The 18,780-nt window shown below is 34.3% G+C and overlaps 2 protein-coding genes across 2 annotated transcripts; both read left to right on the forward strand.

Annotated features, from left to right (window-relative positions):
* The first annotated feature begins 1,675 nt into the window (after positions 1-1,675).
* On the forward strand, positions 1,676-3,491 carry LOC133287454 (transcription factor MYB44). The gene has a single exon (XM_061485080.1). The coding sequence runs from the start codon at positions 1,825-1,827 to the stop codon at positions 2,767-2,769; it is 945 nt and encodes a 314-aa protein (XP_061341064.1). The 5' UTR covers positions 1,676-1,824; the 3' UTR covers positions 2,770-3,491.
* Positions 3,492-15,661: 12,170 nt separating this feature from the next.
* LOC133287347 (UDP-glycosyltransferase 84B2-like) lies at positions 15,662-17,077 on the forward strand. Its single transcript, XM_061484933.1, has one exon. The coding sequence runs from the start codon at positions 15,662-15,664 to the stop codon at positions 17,075-17,077; it is 1,416 nt and encodes a 471-aa protein (XP_061340917.1).
* Positions 17,078-18,780: the final 1,703 nt, after the last annotated feature.

Genomic DNA, 18,780 nt, shown 5'->3' on the forward strand with positions numbered 1-18,780 from the left:
CAGGTGAAGCTGCTTTAATTTTATTTTTTATTTACAAGACAGGTCAAGGGCCAAAGAAACAAAAAAGAAAACTGATCTTTAATTATTAACAAAAGTTAAGGGTACGAAAGGCGGAAAGGGTTATATTAAATTGAGAAAATGTAGACCTGATTTTTTTTTTTCTTTGGTGTGTGCAGTGCAGTGTAGAGAGACATAAACTTAAGAAGGAAGAGGTCCACTCGGCAGGTAGTATACGTACGACGTACGAGTAACAGATATGGATACGGATCTGTTTGATCATAATAGTGATATCTTTTCTTTCCCATTTGAATACCCCATCCTACCCGACAACCTTCTGTCTCGCCCTTTTCCCATACCTTTCTTTAATCCATCCCCTAATCCTCCACTTTCATTTTATTAATTAATTAATCTTTTTTTTTTTTTTTAAAAAATATTTTGTTCCTGACAAATACGTGGGCTTTATAATATTATAGTTTTTAAAACTAAAATGAATTAAAGAAATGCAACTATGCAAAGATTAGAGAGTTTTAAGAACAGGAGCTGAAGGGCATAACAAGGGTTGAGGAAGATGAGAGGAAAGTGCCTTGGCCTTGGGGATTGTGAGATAACCGGCTCCGTACAGGACTGCAGGGTGTTATTTGAAAGAGGGAATGCAAGTAACCGGCACGTGTGGGTGGGTGGGTGTAGAGAGAGAGAATAGGCCGTTATAGATGATATGGTGGTGGGGGTGGCAGGTATAGAATACAGGCTGGACTGACAGAAAAGCAGTAATGATTCGCCCTCCGATTCGGCGACCGATCTTGTCGTTTTCTTCCAGCTCAGACTACCGGTGGGTCCCCACTCTTATTTTTCCAAGAAAAGGACGAAACTTAAAAATCCCACACGAAATGCTCTACAGCCTGGAGTCCTCAGTCAAACTGAAACCAAAGCAGAAGGAACCTCACCCAACCCCAACCCAACCGTTATCATCGTTATCTTATTTTTTCCTTTCCGTTTTTGTTCTCTCTTTTTCTTTTAAATGCTATTTTAACGTGAAAATTCTGGTTCTCAGCCTCTCCTTTGTCTATATTAACTTCCAGAACTGTTCCATTCACATAACTATCCCACAACCTCATCCCATCCCGTGAAATGCACTTTCCCCTTGCGTTCAAACTTAAAACACAACCCCCCTCCCCTTTACTTATTATTTTTTAATAAAAACAAACTTAATCCTTTTTCACTGATATTTATTACTCTAAATATTATACGTCAAGTTTTATACAAGAAAAGAAAAAATCTTGAGGTGATGCAATAATAATACAAGTAAACAGTAAGGTGAAGGCTCTCATCCCCAGGTCGAAAGCAAGGCAAGGGCGGAGGCTATAATTAAGTGGAGCGTAGTTGTGTGTAATAGACGCGCTCTTGCATGGGGGGAAATAGTTTAGTTGTATTTTAATTGAGTTTGATATTAATTTGAAATGATAAGACGAAAGGAGGGAGGGTGACTTGTGTAAATGGGAGAAGCTGAAGAGTGACGCGTGTCCTTTGACAGCTGTATCCCAAATCCCAAGCCAACCGCTTCCCTGGAAGAAGCGGTACCGATTGCCCATAACGCTCGCTGACAAATCCAAAACCTAACTTGCCCAACCGGTGTCCTCTTACCCTATCCCTCTCAGATATAAGCAACCCTAGCACCACCAAACCAAACCAATGCTTCACCATCGATAAAACATAGGAGCTTCTTCTTCCTCTTCTTCTCACTATTCTCCAGTCACAGCTCACAACCCTTACCTTTCATAATTTATTATTTATTTAGCATCCTTTGAAATCTTCTCAAGGGAGGAGATGAACTCAGCCGTCACCAGAAAAGACATGGATCGGATCAAGGGTCCATGGAGCCCCGAAGAGGACGAGGCTCTGCAGAAGCTCGTGGAGAAGCACGGGCCCAGGAATTGGTCCCTGATAAGCAAGTCCATTCCGGGTCGCTCCGGCAAGTCCTGCAGGCTCCGCTGGTGCAATCAGCTATCTCCTCAGGTGGAGCACCGGGCCTTCACGCCAGAAGAGGACGACACTATAATCAGGGCCCATGCCCGTTTCGGCAACAAGTGGGCCACCATAGCCCGTCTCCTCTCGGGCCGAACCGACAACGCCATAAAGAACCACTGGAACTCCACCCTGAAGCGCAAGTGCGCTTCCATGATGATCGATGACCTTCAGCCTCTGAAGAGATCCGTGAGTGCAGGCGCTGCTCTTCCGATCTCCACCGGACTCTACATGAACCCGTCAACGCCCGGTAGCCCCTCTGGATCCGATATGAGCGAGTCCAGTGTACCAGTTGCGTCTTCGTCTCACGTGTACCGACCTGTTCCGAGGACCGGCGGGGTTCTACCACCCGTAGAAACGACGTCGTCTTCCAATGACCCTCCCACTTCATTATCCCTATCCCTTCCCGGCGTAGACTCTTCGGAGGTCTCGAATCGGGTAATCGAGCCAACTCATGCCCCGCCCCCACCATCAAATACTATCCCTTTCATGCCGATAATGGCGGCGCCGATGGCGGTGCCGGTGCCACAGCAGTTTCACGATCCCTCGGGATCGAAGCAGAAGGGGTTAGAGCCGTTTAATTTTAGTGCAGAGTTGCTGGGTGTGATGCATGATATGATAAGAAAGGAGGTGAGGAGTTATATGGCGGGGTTGGAACAGCAGAAGGGGATGTGTTTTCAGGCAGCTGATGATGGGTTTAGAAACGCTTCCGTGAAGCGTATTGGGATTAGCAGGGTCGATTCGTAAATATTATCAGAATGGAAAGAACACATGTAGGGATGAGAAAATGATGGCGCTTTCAGCTGGAGAAAAATATGAAGCTAAAATTCCCTGTTTTTTTAATTTTCCCCTTGTTTTTAGGCAATAATTTTGGTTAATGTACAGTGGGAGAACTTGTTTCCAAGGGAGATGGGTGGGGGAGTGGAGGGATAGCATCGGGGAAATGGAATTCATTTCTAAGAAGACGAAGGAAGGAAAAATGAGATAGATGATAGCCATGGAAAAAATATGAAACTTCTGGCAACTCTTTTAATGTCTCTTGGTCTTGTTCTGCAGGCTTAGTTGGAAAAGAAAAAGAAAAATGAAAAAAAGTCTAGAATAAAAAAAATCCTCAAAATCTCGATATAATTTTGACTCTATTTTCATGGTTTGCACAGGCGTAAATTTCAATTCGTTTAGATTCCAATCCAAAATCAGGCGAAGTAGTCTTTTACACGACGGGGTAACCGAGTTACCTAATTTGAAAGTAGTTAAATTAGTTTAAAAAGGGAAATATCACTGAATCGATGTTAGTTTTAGTTGAATATGCTGTTTGTATAGGTGTAACCAAAGTATTCCCCCTTGTGCCGATTAAAGATAAAACTAATATTTCTATTATCAATGGTTTAGCAGAACTGGAGGATATGAACCGCGAAGATGGAATCTGTCATGTATCAAGTTTTGAAATGTTAGGCATGTAATCACTTTAAATGTATTAGTTATCTTGGGTGAAAAGCCTATAATTACTCTCAGATGGTTAGTTTAAAAATCCTGAAAAATTGGTTATAGCGGTTTCAATAGCCCCTTGGTCTCTTGGTCTGATTTTTTGGAAGCTAGTCGCTTGGTTTCCACAGTTTTGGATCTCTGATAGTTTTTTTCGTTTCCAAAGACCCGAGAAAAAGATAAAAGTGGCTTCAAAGATGTATGAGTTGGGCCAATATTTTCGACCTAAACTTAAATGTATATATAAATTGCTGAGACGATTCTAAACCGCAAGTTTCTTTCGAGACAGTATTTTTTATTTTTTTATACTAATGAAAAGTTAAAAACAAGGAGAAAGGCGAACTACAAATGATCAGCCTGGGGAAGGCAACTCCCTGTAAGTCATTCTGCCCTAGAGGAAGGCAACCCTGAGGAGGTTCTCTAAATTCTTCAATGGACCAGCCATATCTCCTATAATTTGCAAAATACATTGATCTTATTTTATTTTTAAATATTAAACAAGATAATGAATTAATGTAAAATTAATGAAACATGATATTCAATTTAGTTTAAAATTCATTGGGGTGAATAACGAAGTGAATGGTGTTGATTCCTCGAATCATATTGTAACTAAAATTGTGTTTGTGTTAGAAGGGAAAAGAGAGAGAAGATTGATTGTTAACTCATTGAGTAAAATGGATACTGGAGAGAATATAGTTTGCAAAAACCCACCTAGCACTAGCTTTTGGTATGCGTATCTGTTAAAAACGTAGTAGGGAGAATAATGGAATAATTGATAAACTGGGGAGAAATTTCAAAAAAATATAAAAAATTGCCATGGGAAGTTCACACTAACGGATTAAGGAATAAATAGCGTAAGTAACGGTTAAACTTCATAAGCCCCCTTTAATTAACCTTAAAGATTAAGGTTACGTTTCCCTTGCACTCCCGGTAGTTCTTCTTGGGCTGTCATTTTTTTGGTACAATAAAGGGGAAAAGCCCCAAGAAAACAAAACAAAGACAGAGAGAGAAAAAAGAAAATTAAAATCAGTATGGAGCCCTAATGCAGATCCTAGCAGCAGCCCTTGCTTCGGAGTAGAGTAGCTTCAACAGATCCACAGGAGGAGAATAGCAAAAATTCCTGCCACTTTGCCATATACACCTATAGAACTTATATTTTTTCACGCATTTTGTGAATTATTTTAAATTTTATATATCGTTTAAATTTTTTAGAGTTATCAAAAAGAAGAAACATATTATTTAAATTCATTTTTCACGACGAGATAACGTTTTTTATAACATGAAAACAGATGTGCTTTTATAACTCTTTGTCTTTTTATTTTACAATTTTATTGATGATTTTAATTCAATCTTAATTATATTTTAGCACACTTTCATTCAAGCTTTAAATAATTTTTAAAAAAATTATAAATAACACGATCTATGCATTAATCATTTTATATGCTTCATCATTTAATTATTTAAATTAATTCATTCTCCAGTAGGGATTAATAATTAGTATTGTCATTAGATAGTTTTAAAATTTTAATACTTAATATTTTAGTTGTATGGAATTAATTAATATTTTTAATACATTTGCACCTAATAATATTTTGACTCATCAATTTTTATTTTATTTATGCCAGTAAATCAGTATTTGTACTAATATTGCATTTAATATATATATATATATATATGAGTTTTACATTTCTGCAGCTGGTGTACGTGCAGCAGTCAAATATTTGTCATATATATACGTGAAAGTATTAAATGTGGGGAATCATAACCATACAAAAGATGAAAGTATTAAATGTGGGGAATCATAACCATACACCTGTCGTTGCTGTACGTAAAGCGGCTGCAGAATGGATTTTACCTATATATATATTAGTCCAATCATTATATGGAAATAATAATAATGATTAAGATTAAGTGTAAAGGTTTTTCTTCTCACATTGGTATAAATTAATCATTTCCCACGTTTGTAAATTTTAGAGTGTTAAAAATTATTTTGAAAATAAATATTTCTTTATTAAGAATTATTAAATAACATTACCAATAATCCTTGCCAAATTAAGTTATATATATAAAGTAAGTTACGGATGCATTGCAAGGGTGTTCATTAACCAATTCAAACCACGGTGACTGAACCAAAAAATCGATAACCAAATTAATCGAAAATTGAAAAATTAAAAGCCAAAAAACAACCACATATTTTAATTGGATTGGACCAATTTTCGGTTTGTTTGGTGAAAACCAATCCAATCCAAATCGATCCAATGTATTATGTATTTATTATTTTTAAAAGGTTGTAGACTTGGAATCTTAGATGTTATTGATAGCAAACTATCTTGTTTTAGTTTTTTATTGTCTAGTAATCTATTTTAGCTCTTCATGAGTTCTAAGACTTTTTTTAGTTTGAAAACTTGAATTTTTCGATGGTTTGTAATTTTGAATGACTTTATTATGAAATATATAGTGTTTTGTATGACTGAAGTTTAATTTTTGGCTTTTCGAAAAAACGAAAATTGATCAAATCCAAACCAAAAAAAATTGGGCGAGATTGGATCATATTTACAAAAATAAAAAAACCCCGAATGGATTATTAAATGATCAAATTGAAGTAATTGGATCAGATGATTTTTTTTTTCAAAATCGATCCAATCCAGACCGCGAATACCCTTAATTGCACTGATTTTTTATTCAATAAATAAATATTTATATGTTTAATTTAATTACAAAATTTTAGAAGCAATATATTTAAAAGATAATATTGGCTAAAAGAATAGGTGTAAAACAAATCAATATGAGTTTACTTATTATCTAATAAAGTTTGTTTACCAAAATAAAATTAATAAATAAAGGGCTTACCAAATTATTTTTTAATGATCATACAAAAAAACACTATTGTTTTTATATACACGTGATTAATTATATTTATTTTAAAATGTTAAAGTGAATTTTTTTGGACGTAATTCTTTTTGTAATTGTTATTATTTTGTTTCTTTTTTAATATACTTTTCTAACTTAATCTGAATCATATTGTGATAAATTTTATTTTGCATCTTTAAATTGATTATTCTACAAAATAATTAATTTATCCTTTTTACTATTTTTTGTAAAATTTACTTTCTATCTCAGCTATTCATTAAAATATATATTAATTTAAATAAACTTCAACTGTCAAATGGACAAAAATCAATGGCTGAAATAGAAGTAAAACTTCTTAATTTTTTTTTGGTAATTAACAGAAATAATAACCGTTGATTGAAATAAATTAATATTTAGAATTTGGTGTCAAATTTTAAAGTTTGACACTGGTGTCAAAGGATTTGAAGGATTTTGCCTCAAATCCTTTGACATCAAATCCTAACCTTTGGTTTCTGTCAATTAACGGTTATTTTTTATTGGGAATCAATATTTAATTAATAAGTTTGATTCCCCATAAATGAGAACCGTTGATTGGTGAAAATCAACCGTTAGGATTTGGTATCAAATTTGAAAGTTTGACACCGATGTCAAAAGAATCCTATCCAAGGTTGTTGAATCACAATACGTATCTAATCAAAAGATACATAAATATAATAAAACATTTAAAAATTTATAATATAATTAATATCATATAAATTCAAATTTCAAAAAGGATCCAATAAGAAAAATATATAAGTAATTAAAGTGCAAACCAGTTTTTCTCCTACTCATCAATCATTAAGACAATGGGTGCCAACGAGTTGAGCCGGGCCATATTTTGATCTTAAAAGGCCAAGCTTGTGTTTAAATATGCCAGTCTCACCTAGATTATTACCTGTTATGAATATAATTATTGCCTTGTGGCCTGTCTTATTTACGAAGAATAAAAGTCTGGTTTAGCCAATTAAAAAAATAAGACATAAAAAATTTATCCAAATAGAATATATGATCAACAACACTAATAATTCCATAAATAGTCATAAATTCATTGTATATTTAAATTTCATAACATAGAACAAAATCATTCAAATAGTTTGTTTAACCAATAAAATATGGTGAAATAAGTTGAGAAGAGAGAGAGTTATTATGAGTAGTATAAAAAATAAAAAATAAAAAATAAAAGTTAGTATAATAGGCCAGCCTGAGAGGCTCTAAGGCCGGGCTTTTGAAATGGAGCTTGAGACCTTTTTATTAAACGATTTTTTATACAAGTCTAATCTAGATTCAAACAACCAATTTTAGACATGTAAGCTCAAACCTTTACGAGCCGCGCCAAAGGTCCCTGATTCGTTTACCACCCCCCAATTAAGACTAATATATCACTATCAGTCTATTAGTAACAAAATTTATCCATCATTCTCTTCCAAAAAGGATCATTCTATGTTTTTTTTAATTTAAATCGCAAATCAAATCATTATTTTTTTATATTTAAAATTATAAATTTTGATTTAATTTTTGTATCGTATGATATACGTATCGTATCGTCAGATACAATATTGTATCGTTCGCTACAAACCCCTTTATGATACACCTAATAATAAGTATAGCTGAGCTTGTGAATCGTATCTTGTATTGTAAGATACTGATGACTATGATCCTATCCCTATCCACACTGATAACTATGATCCTATCCCTATATTATATCGTATCGTGAATCGTATCGTGTATTGCACGATACAGAGAGCTGTTGTTTGTAGCTGAGACAACAAAGTGAGCTCTATTGTTTTTTTTAAAGCCTGGATCCGCATGCGTATCCTAGCACTGCTATATATGTAGTAATTGCAGAAATGATTTTGTCATATATATGTATATATATATATATATATATATATATATATATATATATATATATGGCTTATCGTTTCTCAAGTTATTGGAGATAAATTTATCTCCGGCCACTAAATCATAACCGTACAAAGATGGATCAATAGTGATAAAGGAAGAGAGAGAAAAAAAAAAATTATAACCATTCAAATGTGAATCAATTAAGATAAAGAAATAAATAAACAAAATGACATAGTTATAGGGTGACCAGAGATAAATATATCTCAAATGACTTGAGAAATATTTTTCTTATATATATATATGTGTGTGTATATGTACGTGTGTGTGAGAGTATATTCTTACACCGGTGTACGAATTAAAAGTCTTATATTTTATCTTGATCATTGATCCACTTGTATCTAATAGCTCTCAATACTAAAATGTAGAAAATTAGAATTCAAACATGTTTCCGTTTTTATTTCCTATTAATTAGGATTGATTATGATTGATTAGGATTGATTATGATTGATTAGGATTAATTGTGATTGATTAGAATTGATTGTGATTAGGATTGTGATAGGATTGATTAATCATCGCTTAGTCATTCTTAGCGATTCTTTCTTGTATAAATACTCACTCATGTAATTTATTCAATATCAATATACAAAAACTTCTTTTCAATATGGTATCAAAGCGGGTTCGTTCCTACCCTAATTCAAATCTGAAATAACCATCCAAACACTTCCATCACCGTCAAACACCTCCTAAACACCGCCTTGAATCTGTCCAACACAGAAACCTAGTTTACTGACCTCCGATCAAAAAAGTGAGGTGACCATTCGACTCAGAAGGATCCGACGAGTCGACCGCCGCTGGACCCATCGCCGTCAGCCGCTGCACGCGCCACCACGCGCCGCCTTCCAGACGTTTTTTTTCCGTCGCGACTTGCACAGACCTTCTCGCCGGCTTCTCCCCTTCCTGTTCCAGAGGTCAGATCAAAAGTTTACAAAACTTGATTTTTCATCAACGGTCAACCCTTATCTTTTTATTCATGGCTTCCTCAAAACACTCTTTTTATTACCACGAGCAACCTCCTAAGGCCACTAGTCATGTGGTCCAGCAAGGTACAACTTTCCATGTTGATAGTCAAAATCATTGGATCCTTGATTCTGGAGCCTCTGATCATATGACAGGTAATCTTGGCTTGTTTTGTTCATACACTCCATATTCTGAACCTTCTCGGGTCAAGATCGCCGATGGCAGTTTTTCCCAGATTGCGGGACACGGAACCATTAAACTTTCTGAGCTGATTACTTTGACATCAGTTCTTTATGTTCCTTCTCTGACTTGTAATCTCATTTCCATTAGCAAGCTCACCTCTGAGTTGCATTGCTTTGCTAAATTCTTTCCACATGGTTGTGTTTTTCAGGAACAGGACTCGGAGAGGATGATTGGCAGTGCTAGAGAGGATGGTGGACTTTACTACTTTGAGGAGGATGTGACTCATGAAGCTGTTTTCGTAGAAAAAAACTCTATGTTTCCTTTTGATTCATGTAATGATGTTATGTTGTGGCATCGTAGGCTAGGCCATCCAAATTTTATTTATCTTCAGAAGTTGTTGCCAAACTTATTTATTAATAAAAGTCCAAGTTTGTTTTCTTGTGATATTTGTCAACTTGCCAAGCATACTCGTGCTCATTATCCTTCTAAAGTTCACCATGACTCTTCCCCATTTTCCTTAATTCATAGCGACATATGGGGTCCAGCCCGTGTTAAAAATATTTCAGGTACTCGATGGTTCATTACCTTCATTGATGACCATTCTCGAGTTTGTTGGGTGTATCTTCTAAAGGATAAGTTCGATGCTGCATCCGTGTTTAAAAAATTTCATGCCATGGTTCAAACCCAATTCCAAGTTGCTATACAAATTCTTCGTACAGATAATGGCAAAGAGTATTTTAACTCTATTCTTGGAGAATATCTTTCCCAACATGGCATCCTTCACCAAAGCTCGTGTCCTGACACACCCCAACAAAACGGAGTTGCGGAAAGAAAAAACCGACATCTCCTTGAAGTTGCTCGGGCTCTTATGTTTACCACGAGTGTTCCTAAATATCTTTGGGGAGAGGCAGTTCTCACTGCCTCGTATCTGATAAATCGAATGCCATCTCGCATTCTGAAATTTCAGTCTCCTCTTTCTAGTCTTGTTCGTATCTTCCCTTCCTTCCGAGGTGTCTCCTCCTTACCTCTCAAGTTATTTGGTTGTGTTGTATTTGTCCATATTCCCTCCCATCAACGGTCTAAGCTTGATCCTAAGTCTCTCCAGTGTGTCTTTATTGGTTATTCTCCTACTCAACGTGGCTATAAGTGTTATTCACCCTCTCTTCGTAAGGTCTTTGTCTCTATGGATGTCACTTTTTCTGAGAATGACCCTTTCTTCCCCTCGACTTCTCTTCAGGGGGAGTCTATATGAGTAGATGAAGATCAGTCATGGGAACCTATTAATGCCACAGTATTACCTCTACTTTTGGAAACAGGGGAGCTACAGAATCCTCACCATCAGGAGCCTCCTCAAAATGGGGACAAGTTTATAGCTGGCGAAAGCCTCCTCAAAGTGTGAATAACCCAGAGCCTCTACACTGCCAGGATTCTGAACCATGTTCTAGTTCCAGCACCCCAATACTTGAGTGTCATGGTGAAAATGATCTACACTTGCCCATTGCTCTCAGAAAAGGTACTCGATCTTGTACTACTCATCCTATTTCTAATCATATTTCATATGGAAAGTTGTCCCCAGGGTTTCGTGCTTTCAATACTATGTTGGATAGTACAAAGATACCGAGAAATATACATGAGGCTCTCAATGATAAAAAATGGAGGGATGCTGTCTTTGAAGAAATGAATGCTTTAGAAAGAAATGGAACTTGGGAGATAGTGACCCTACCCAAAGGAAAAAAGGCAGTAGGATGCAAATGGGTGTTTACAATAAAATTCAATGCAGATAATAGCATCAACAGATACAAGGCAAGATTGGTTGCAAAGGGTTTCACTCAGACTCATGGGATAGATTATCATGAGACTTTTGCTCCGGTTGCTAAAGTCAATACCATCCGAGTTCTCTTATCTCTTGCTGCCAATCTAGATTGGCCTCTGCAACAGTTAGATGTGAAGAATGCATTCCTAAATGGTGACTTACATGAAGAAGTCTATATGGATCCTCCACCTGGTTTTGAAAGGGGAAATGAATCAGTGTGTAAACTAAAAAAGTCTCTATATGGATTGAAACAGTCTCCCAGAGAATGGTTCGACAAATTCACACAAGCAGTCAAAAGAAGAGGCTTCATTCAAGCACAGACTGATCATACTCTCTTCCACAAACACTCTAAGGATGGTAAAATTGCTATCCTTATTGTATATGTAGATGATATAATTCTTACAGGTGATGATATTGAGGAATTGAACACCTTGAAGAAATTTCTAGCAGCTCAATTTGAACTCAAAGACCTTGGCACTCTCAAATATTTCCTTGGTATGGAAGTTGCTAGGAGCAAAACAGGCATCACTCTAACACAAAAGAAATATGTTCTAGATCTTTTGTTGGAAACAGGAATGTTAGGGTGTAAACCTGCTGAGACACCTGTGGAACCTAATACCAAGTTAGGTATTGAAGATGGGAATGAGGTGGATAAAGAACAATATCAGCGATTGGTTGGTAAACTAATCTACTTATCTCATACGCGTCCTGACATTGCCTTTGCGGTGAGTATGATTAGTCAATTCATGCACTCACCCAAGGAGAAGCATCTTAGTGCAGTCTATAGGGTGCTTAGATACCTCAAGAATACTCCAGGAAGAGGATTATTCTTTAAAAAGGGGTATAAAAGGACAATTGAAATCTACACTGATGCAGATTGGGCAGGCTCATCAGTAGACAGAAGATCTACCTCAGGCTATTGCACCTATGTGTGGGGAAATCTTGTTACTTGGAGAAGCAAAAAGCAAACAGTGGTTGCAAGAAGTAGTGCTGAAGCAGAATTTCGAGCTTTAGCTCATGGAGTTTGTGAAGGAATCTGGTTGAGAAGACTTCTTCAAGAGTTGAAGATTTCATATTCCCTACCAATAAAACTATATTGTGACAACAAGGCAGCTGTTAGCATTGCTCAAAATCCTGTGCATCATGATCGAACAAAGCACGTGGAAGTTGATCGTCACTTCATCAAAGAAAAATTAGATGATGGAAGTGTGCATTTGATATATGTTCCAACCAAAGAGCAAACGGCAGATGTCTTTACCAAGGGCCTACACCGTCCAGCATTCGAAGACTTGATTGGCAAGTTGGGAATGATCAATATTTACCTCCCAACTTGAGGGGGAGTGTAGAAAATTAGAATTCAAACATGTTTCCGTTTTTATTTCCTATTAATTAGGATTGATTATGATTGATTAGGATTGATTATGATTGATTAGGATTAATTGTGATTGATTAGAATTGATTGTGATTAGGATTGTGATAGGATTGATTAATCATCGCTTAGTCATTCTTAGCGATTCTTTCTTGTATAAATACTCACTCATGTAATTTATTCAATATCAATATACAAAAACTTCTTTTCAATATAAAAATTAGAGTTGTTAGATATAAATAAGATCAACACTCAAGATTGAGAGTGTAGTTTATATCGGTGTATAATGATCTTGATCCTATATGTGGCAGGATCATCTTACACCGGTGTAAGATGAATAAATCTTACACTAAATCTTAATCGTTGATTTTTATATATCAAAGGTTAAGATTTATTGGATCCTACTCATTAATGAATTATTAATTTTCAATAAATCTCAACCATTAGATGCATGAAAATCAACGGTTAATATTTTTTATAAAATTGATTATTCTTACACTGACGTAAGTTGATCTAATCTCATATATATATATATATATATATATATATATATAGGATCCTTTGACACCAATGTTAACTTTGAAATTTGACACTTCATCTGAAAATCATTAGATAAAAAAAGATCAACGAATCTGGTTTGTAAGCATGTGACACCATTGATCTTTTTTTTTCTAACGGCTCTCAAATAAGTTGTCAAATTTTAAATTTGACACTAGTGTCAAAGGAACTTACCTCTCTCTCTCTCTATATATATATATATATATATTTATTTATATGAGGTAGGATATTGTAACAACCAATTAGCGTTACCACCAATGTTACTAGCAATCAATTTATTCGTTAGATCGATCATGTTGATCCAACGGTTATATTTATTTTCATCTTTATATAGTTATGATTCCTCGTATTTAATGTAAATTTTAGAATAAATAGAATTTTTTATTTTTCCGTTAAGAAAAAGAAGAAGTGGTAACTCTTGAAAGTAGAGGTGACAATATGGGTTGAGCCCGGCGGGTCAACCCGCCAAAATGGGGCGGTTGGGTTGAGGTTTTTAACCCACCAACCCACCTCAATCTGCCCCGCCTAGAAGTGGGTCAAAATGGGTTTAACCCGTCACCGGATAGGTTGACTCGCCTGGTTATAATTTTTTTTTTTTTTTACAATTAGGTATTATTTCATTAGTCCTTAAATTTTTGTAATATCCAAATTTGATTTTTATCTTAGTACTTCCTAGAAAAAATAAAGAATAACCATTTTATTTATGACAAATGTAATCTATATATAAATTCCTAAAAAATGTTTGACAAATATTAGTATGCATTTAAGATTGAGACTAAAAAAATATAGAGAAGTGTGAAATGAAATAAAATAATATTAGAAAAATTCATAAAATATAATTTATTTTTGAATTTTAATTAATTTTTTTTAGTTGACGGGTTGGTAGGTTGATCCGCCAACCCGCTATCTCACCGTAAAACGGGGTGAATTCATTTTTTCAACCCATATTTTTTAGTGGGTCTACCTGTCATATTTTTTACGGAGCGGGTCGGGACGGGTCAACCCAAATTACCACCCTACTTGAAAGACTCTAGTCCACCAAGCCTCTACGTTTATCCTAGACAATAAACTCTTGAACTTCGGCTGCCGGGGAAATGAAAGTGAAACTGTATTTAATTTTATTTCAAGTGAAGAATGGAAATTAAGATGTACTCTTGTTTTTTTTTATTTTTAATAATGTATGCGATTTACTTTTATTCTCAAATTCATTTTTCAATAAATGACATCAACCTCCCACAATATACGTCGCACATTTATTAACCGTGAATCGAAAGTCAAACATCTTATTACTGAATTTAATGTCAAATTTGAAAAATATTAAAAAATACAAGACAAAATTATTGAAGTCAATGAATTCAATTTGAAAAATATAATAATCTACGTTGGTTAGACTCCTAGAGTGTTTGAATATGATAGTTAAAGCCAAATAATAAGTTTACCAAAACAAAAAACCCAAAAGATAATATTCAATTAAACCTTTTTGAATGAAAAATCAAATACTCTTGTATCAGTTTGAAATATCAGTGGGATTTTTCATCCCAAGAATGATAGAGTACCATGGATGTGGATTTTTTTTTTAAATCTGATTCTAATTAGATCTTTGAGGTGAATCAGAACTCTCCGATATCTTCACGAGTTCGACTCTTTAGACGCCTATGAGACTAATCCAGAGTTCGAATGCGAGTCTAAAGATTACGGTACTTATGCCTCTCCCCAGATGGTCTAATTCAAAGTTCAGATGCGAGTCCAATGATTACGGTACTTATGCCCCTCCTCAGATGAAGTTGGTGGGATTCAAACTGAGGTCCTCTCCTACCACTTAGTCCCCGTGCTACCAAATGAGCCACCATACTTGGGTTGGATGTGGATTTTTTGAACATAATAATAAATAGTAAACATTTAACAGTTGTAATAATTACTGTATTAATATTTGCATAATTATATGTGGCAAAATGCAACCTGCTGCTTAAATTTAATTGGCACTAATTTAATACAATAATTCTATAATAGATTAGAGAGGATTTCTATCCATATAAATATATATTCTTCTTTAACTATTTTACTTTTTCCTTCTTTTTTTCCTCTTGCATATATGAATACCATATTTTGGTTTCGATATATATATATATATTTATATATATAATGCATTGGCATAAAAGTCATGTTCGTGCACAATGAAACATGACTATTGCGGTAATTAAGCTTAATATATTACGAAATAAGTTATTTCCCAAAAATAAATATTTTAAAGATTATTTTTTTCGGTCAACTTTCTCAATAAAAGACTTTGGCCGTATATAAGTGTAACGCTAAAAGCTTTAATGGAAATAATTTAGTGCGTGCTTATCTCTTCATATATCATCTTTTATATTCTTCTAATAAAAATAATAATAATATGTCATCTTCTCTAGATATATATGTATATAGGGGCTAACACCTGTGCCTTGAGTACACATTGATTTGGCTTATTTTCCCTAGAAAAAATGGCAACAGAGGAACAAGTGAATGTTCTAATGGTGTCATCGGCCTTACAAGGACACATTAACCCCACGCTGAAATTCGCCAAACGCCTTATTTCAAAAGGTGTTAATGTCACTATAGTCACAACTGAAATGGCCCGAGATCGCATTTACAATGCCCCCAACACCACAAACCCACATTTCCATAACCAACAAATAAAATTCGAGTTCTTCTCTGATGGGCTTAGCCTTGACTTTGATCGAAACAAGGACATGCAGGGCTTTGTCGATTCTCTTCGAACAACAGCTTCCAAAAACCTGTCGAGTCTCATAAATAACCTTACCAAGGGTCAGAACTATTCTTGTATGATTGTTGATCCCATTCTTCCGTCATCTATAAATATAGCTGCTGACAATGGCATCCCTTGTGCATTGCTTTGGATGCAACCTTGTGCTTTGTATTCCATTTCTTATCGCTATTACAGGAATATAGATTCTTTTCCTAATTTAGATGACCCGAATGAGAAAGTTCAATTGCCTGGACTTCCAATGCTTGAGGTTAGAGATATCCCTACTTATATGCTTCCTTCAAGCCCTTTATTTGGTCATCAAATAATGATGGATTTATGTCAAGCTTCTGATAAGTTGAAATGGGTTTTTGCTGCCTCGTTTTATGAGTTGGAGGAAGAGACTGTGAAATCTATGGCTTCATTAACCCCAGTTTACCCTATTGGACCTCTGGTTTCAGAATTCATGTTGGGAGAAAAGGAAAACAATGCTGTTGGTATGAGTATTTGGAATGTTGATGATTCATGCCTTGAGTGGCTTGACAATAAGCCAGCTTCCTCTGTTATCTATGTTGCATTTGGTAGTATTATTGTCTTGTCACAAAAGCAGGTGGATAATATAGCCATGGCTTTGAAGAATAGCAACAAAGCTTTTCTCTGGGTGATTATGCCACCTGAGAAAGGTTCTGAGAATGATGCTCCTGAATTGCCACATGGGTTTTTGGAAGAAACAAAAGGGAGGGGTTTGGTGGTAAAATGGTGCCAGCAGGAGAAGGTGCTTATGCACCCTGCGGTGGCTTGCTTTATGAGTCATTGTGGTTGGAACTCCATCCTAGAGACTCTGGCTGCTGGTGTTCCCGTTATTGGTTATCCAAAATGGTTGGATCAGCCAGCAATTGCAAAGCTTGTAGTGAAAAAGTTTCAAACTGGGGTGATAATGAATTGTGGGGAAGATGGGGTTCCTAGTGCAGAAGAGATGGAGAGGTGCATTAAGGTAGTCATGGAGGGGCCAAGTGCTCAGGAGATAAAGAAGAGGGCAATGGAAATGAAAGAGGCTGCAAGAAAAGCTGTGGAGGAAGGTGGTTCTTCTGATAAGAATATCAATCAATTTGTCAATGACTTGAAGAATGTTAATCATCCAGTAATGGCTTAAGCATCTAAATTGGTTTTGTAACAGGGTTACCTGATGAACCTTTAATAAAACTATCATGTTTTTTGTTCTTTGTTTAAATAAAAAACTTAAAATATTCCTTCAAAAAGTACGACTATTTAATCACCTTTCAAGTATTTTTAATTAATCAGATGTAATTATCCACCTTTATAGAATTATTTAAACCCACCATATTTTAAGAAGCGTGCGTTTTCTAGAAGTACATTATTGTTATAAAAAAATGGAAAAAATATTTGTCATTTAAAATGATCAGAAAATTATGTTATTTTAAGAGAGATACAGACATAGAAAATTTGAATTTTAAATTAAAAAAAATCACCCACTTTCTCTCTCCCATGATTTCCGTTTTTCTGTGTCTATCTTTCTCCTAAAATAACATAACTTATGTCATTTAAAATGACAAACATCAAACCCTAAAAAAATATCATGTTATTGTACCCAAAAAAAATATATCATGTTCTACGATATTTTATGAACTTTATCTCGCATGTTAAAAGTACATATTAATGTTATCAAAAAAAAAAAAAAAGTACGTATTAAAGTATCTTCTTTACAAAGGAAGTTGCATATGTTACTATTTGGGGTGTAAATGACTAGATCGAGTATGCGGTTTAACATATATTATGTCAAACTTAATTTATTACAAATAATTAAATAAAATATGCTTACTCTTTTAAAAAAACTCTATTTAAAAAGTAGGTGATATAATTTTTTGTACATGTCAAGCCTATAAATTTATAGGCCGGCCTGTATCATATTATTTATTTTAAATAAAGTAAATAAAATTATTATTTTAATAATTTTAAAAAATAAAATAATATTATTTTAATTATTTTTTAATTATTAAATATTTAATAGGCCTAATCAGGCCTTAACCAAGGCTTTTTATTATTTTAATATTGATTAGATCAGACTTGTAATTTAGGCCTACACAGGTTAATAGGTTAGGTCAAAGATTTTTTTTTTTGATAACAAGGTCAAAGATTACGTAAGCCTATCCTATTTAATCAAAGTCTAATTTAATCTAACCTATTTGCCATGCAATAGTACAGTTCACATCTTTGTTGCTAAGTAATTGTTTTTAGTACAATGACTGTCATTGTAATTTGGTAGCATATAGCAGTTTTTTTTTTTTTTCTTTTTCTTTCCAATATCATTTAGCCATACAATTCAATGACAAAAAATTACATATGTAATTATTTGTTTTAAAATAAAAATAGTATTATCATAAAATATAATTTACAAATTAATCAATTACATATCCTAATTACATCAATTGGTTTTTTTTTCGTATACATCAATTGTTCTTTAGATAATATAAATTATTGATATAATTGTGATGTTAAAATGTAAAACAAAGTCAATAGAGAACTCGCAAAAAAGAAAAATGAGAGAAAGCCACTGATGATAGAGAGAGAGAAAAAAATATATATAAAAGAGATAGTAACTATAATCTCTCCTAAAAAATAAATGGATCAATATGACCAAAAGTTTGAGCATGTGATTTTTTTTTATATTGAACATAACATATTTCTTAAATTTATATTCGTTATTCTCTCTTCTCATACAAATTTCAAATACAAATGAGTAATATCACATTTTACTCAATTTTTTTTTCTATAATTTTATAAAATTTTAATTTTTTGTTCTATCATGTATACCCAACACATCTGAATACCGTTTCT

Source organism: Gastrolobium bilobum, unplaced genomic scaffold (genome assembly GCF_033153095.1).
Source record: "Gastrolobium bilobum isolate Gb01-03AN ecotype WA unplaced genomic scaffold, APGP_CSIRO_Gbil_v1 utg2810, whole genome shotgun sequence".
Taxonomy (NCBI): Eukaryota; Viridiplantae; Streptophyta; class Magnoliopsida; order Fabales; family Fabaceae; genus Gastrolobium; species Gastrolobium bilobum.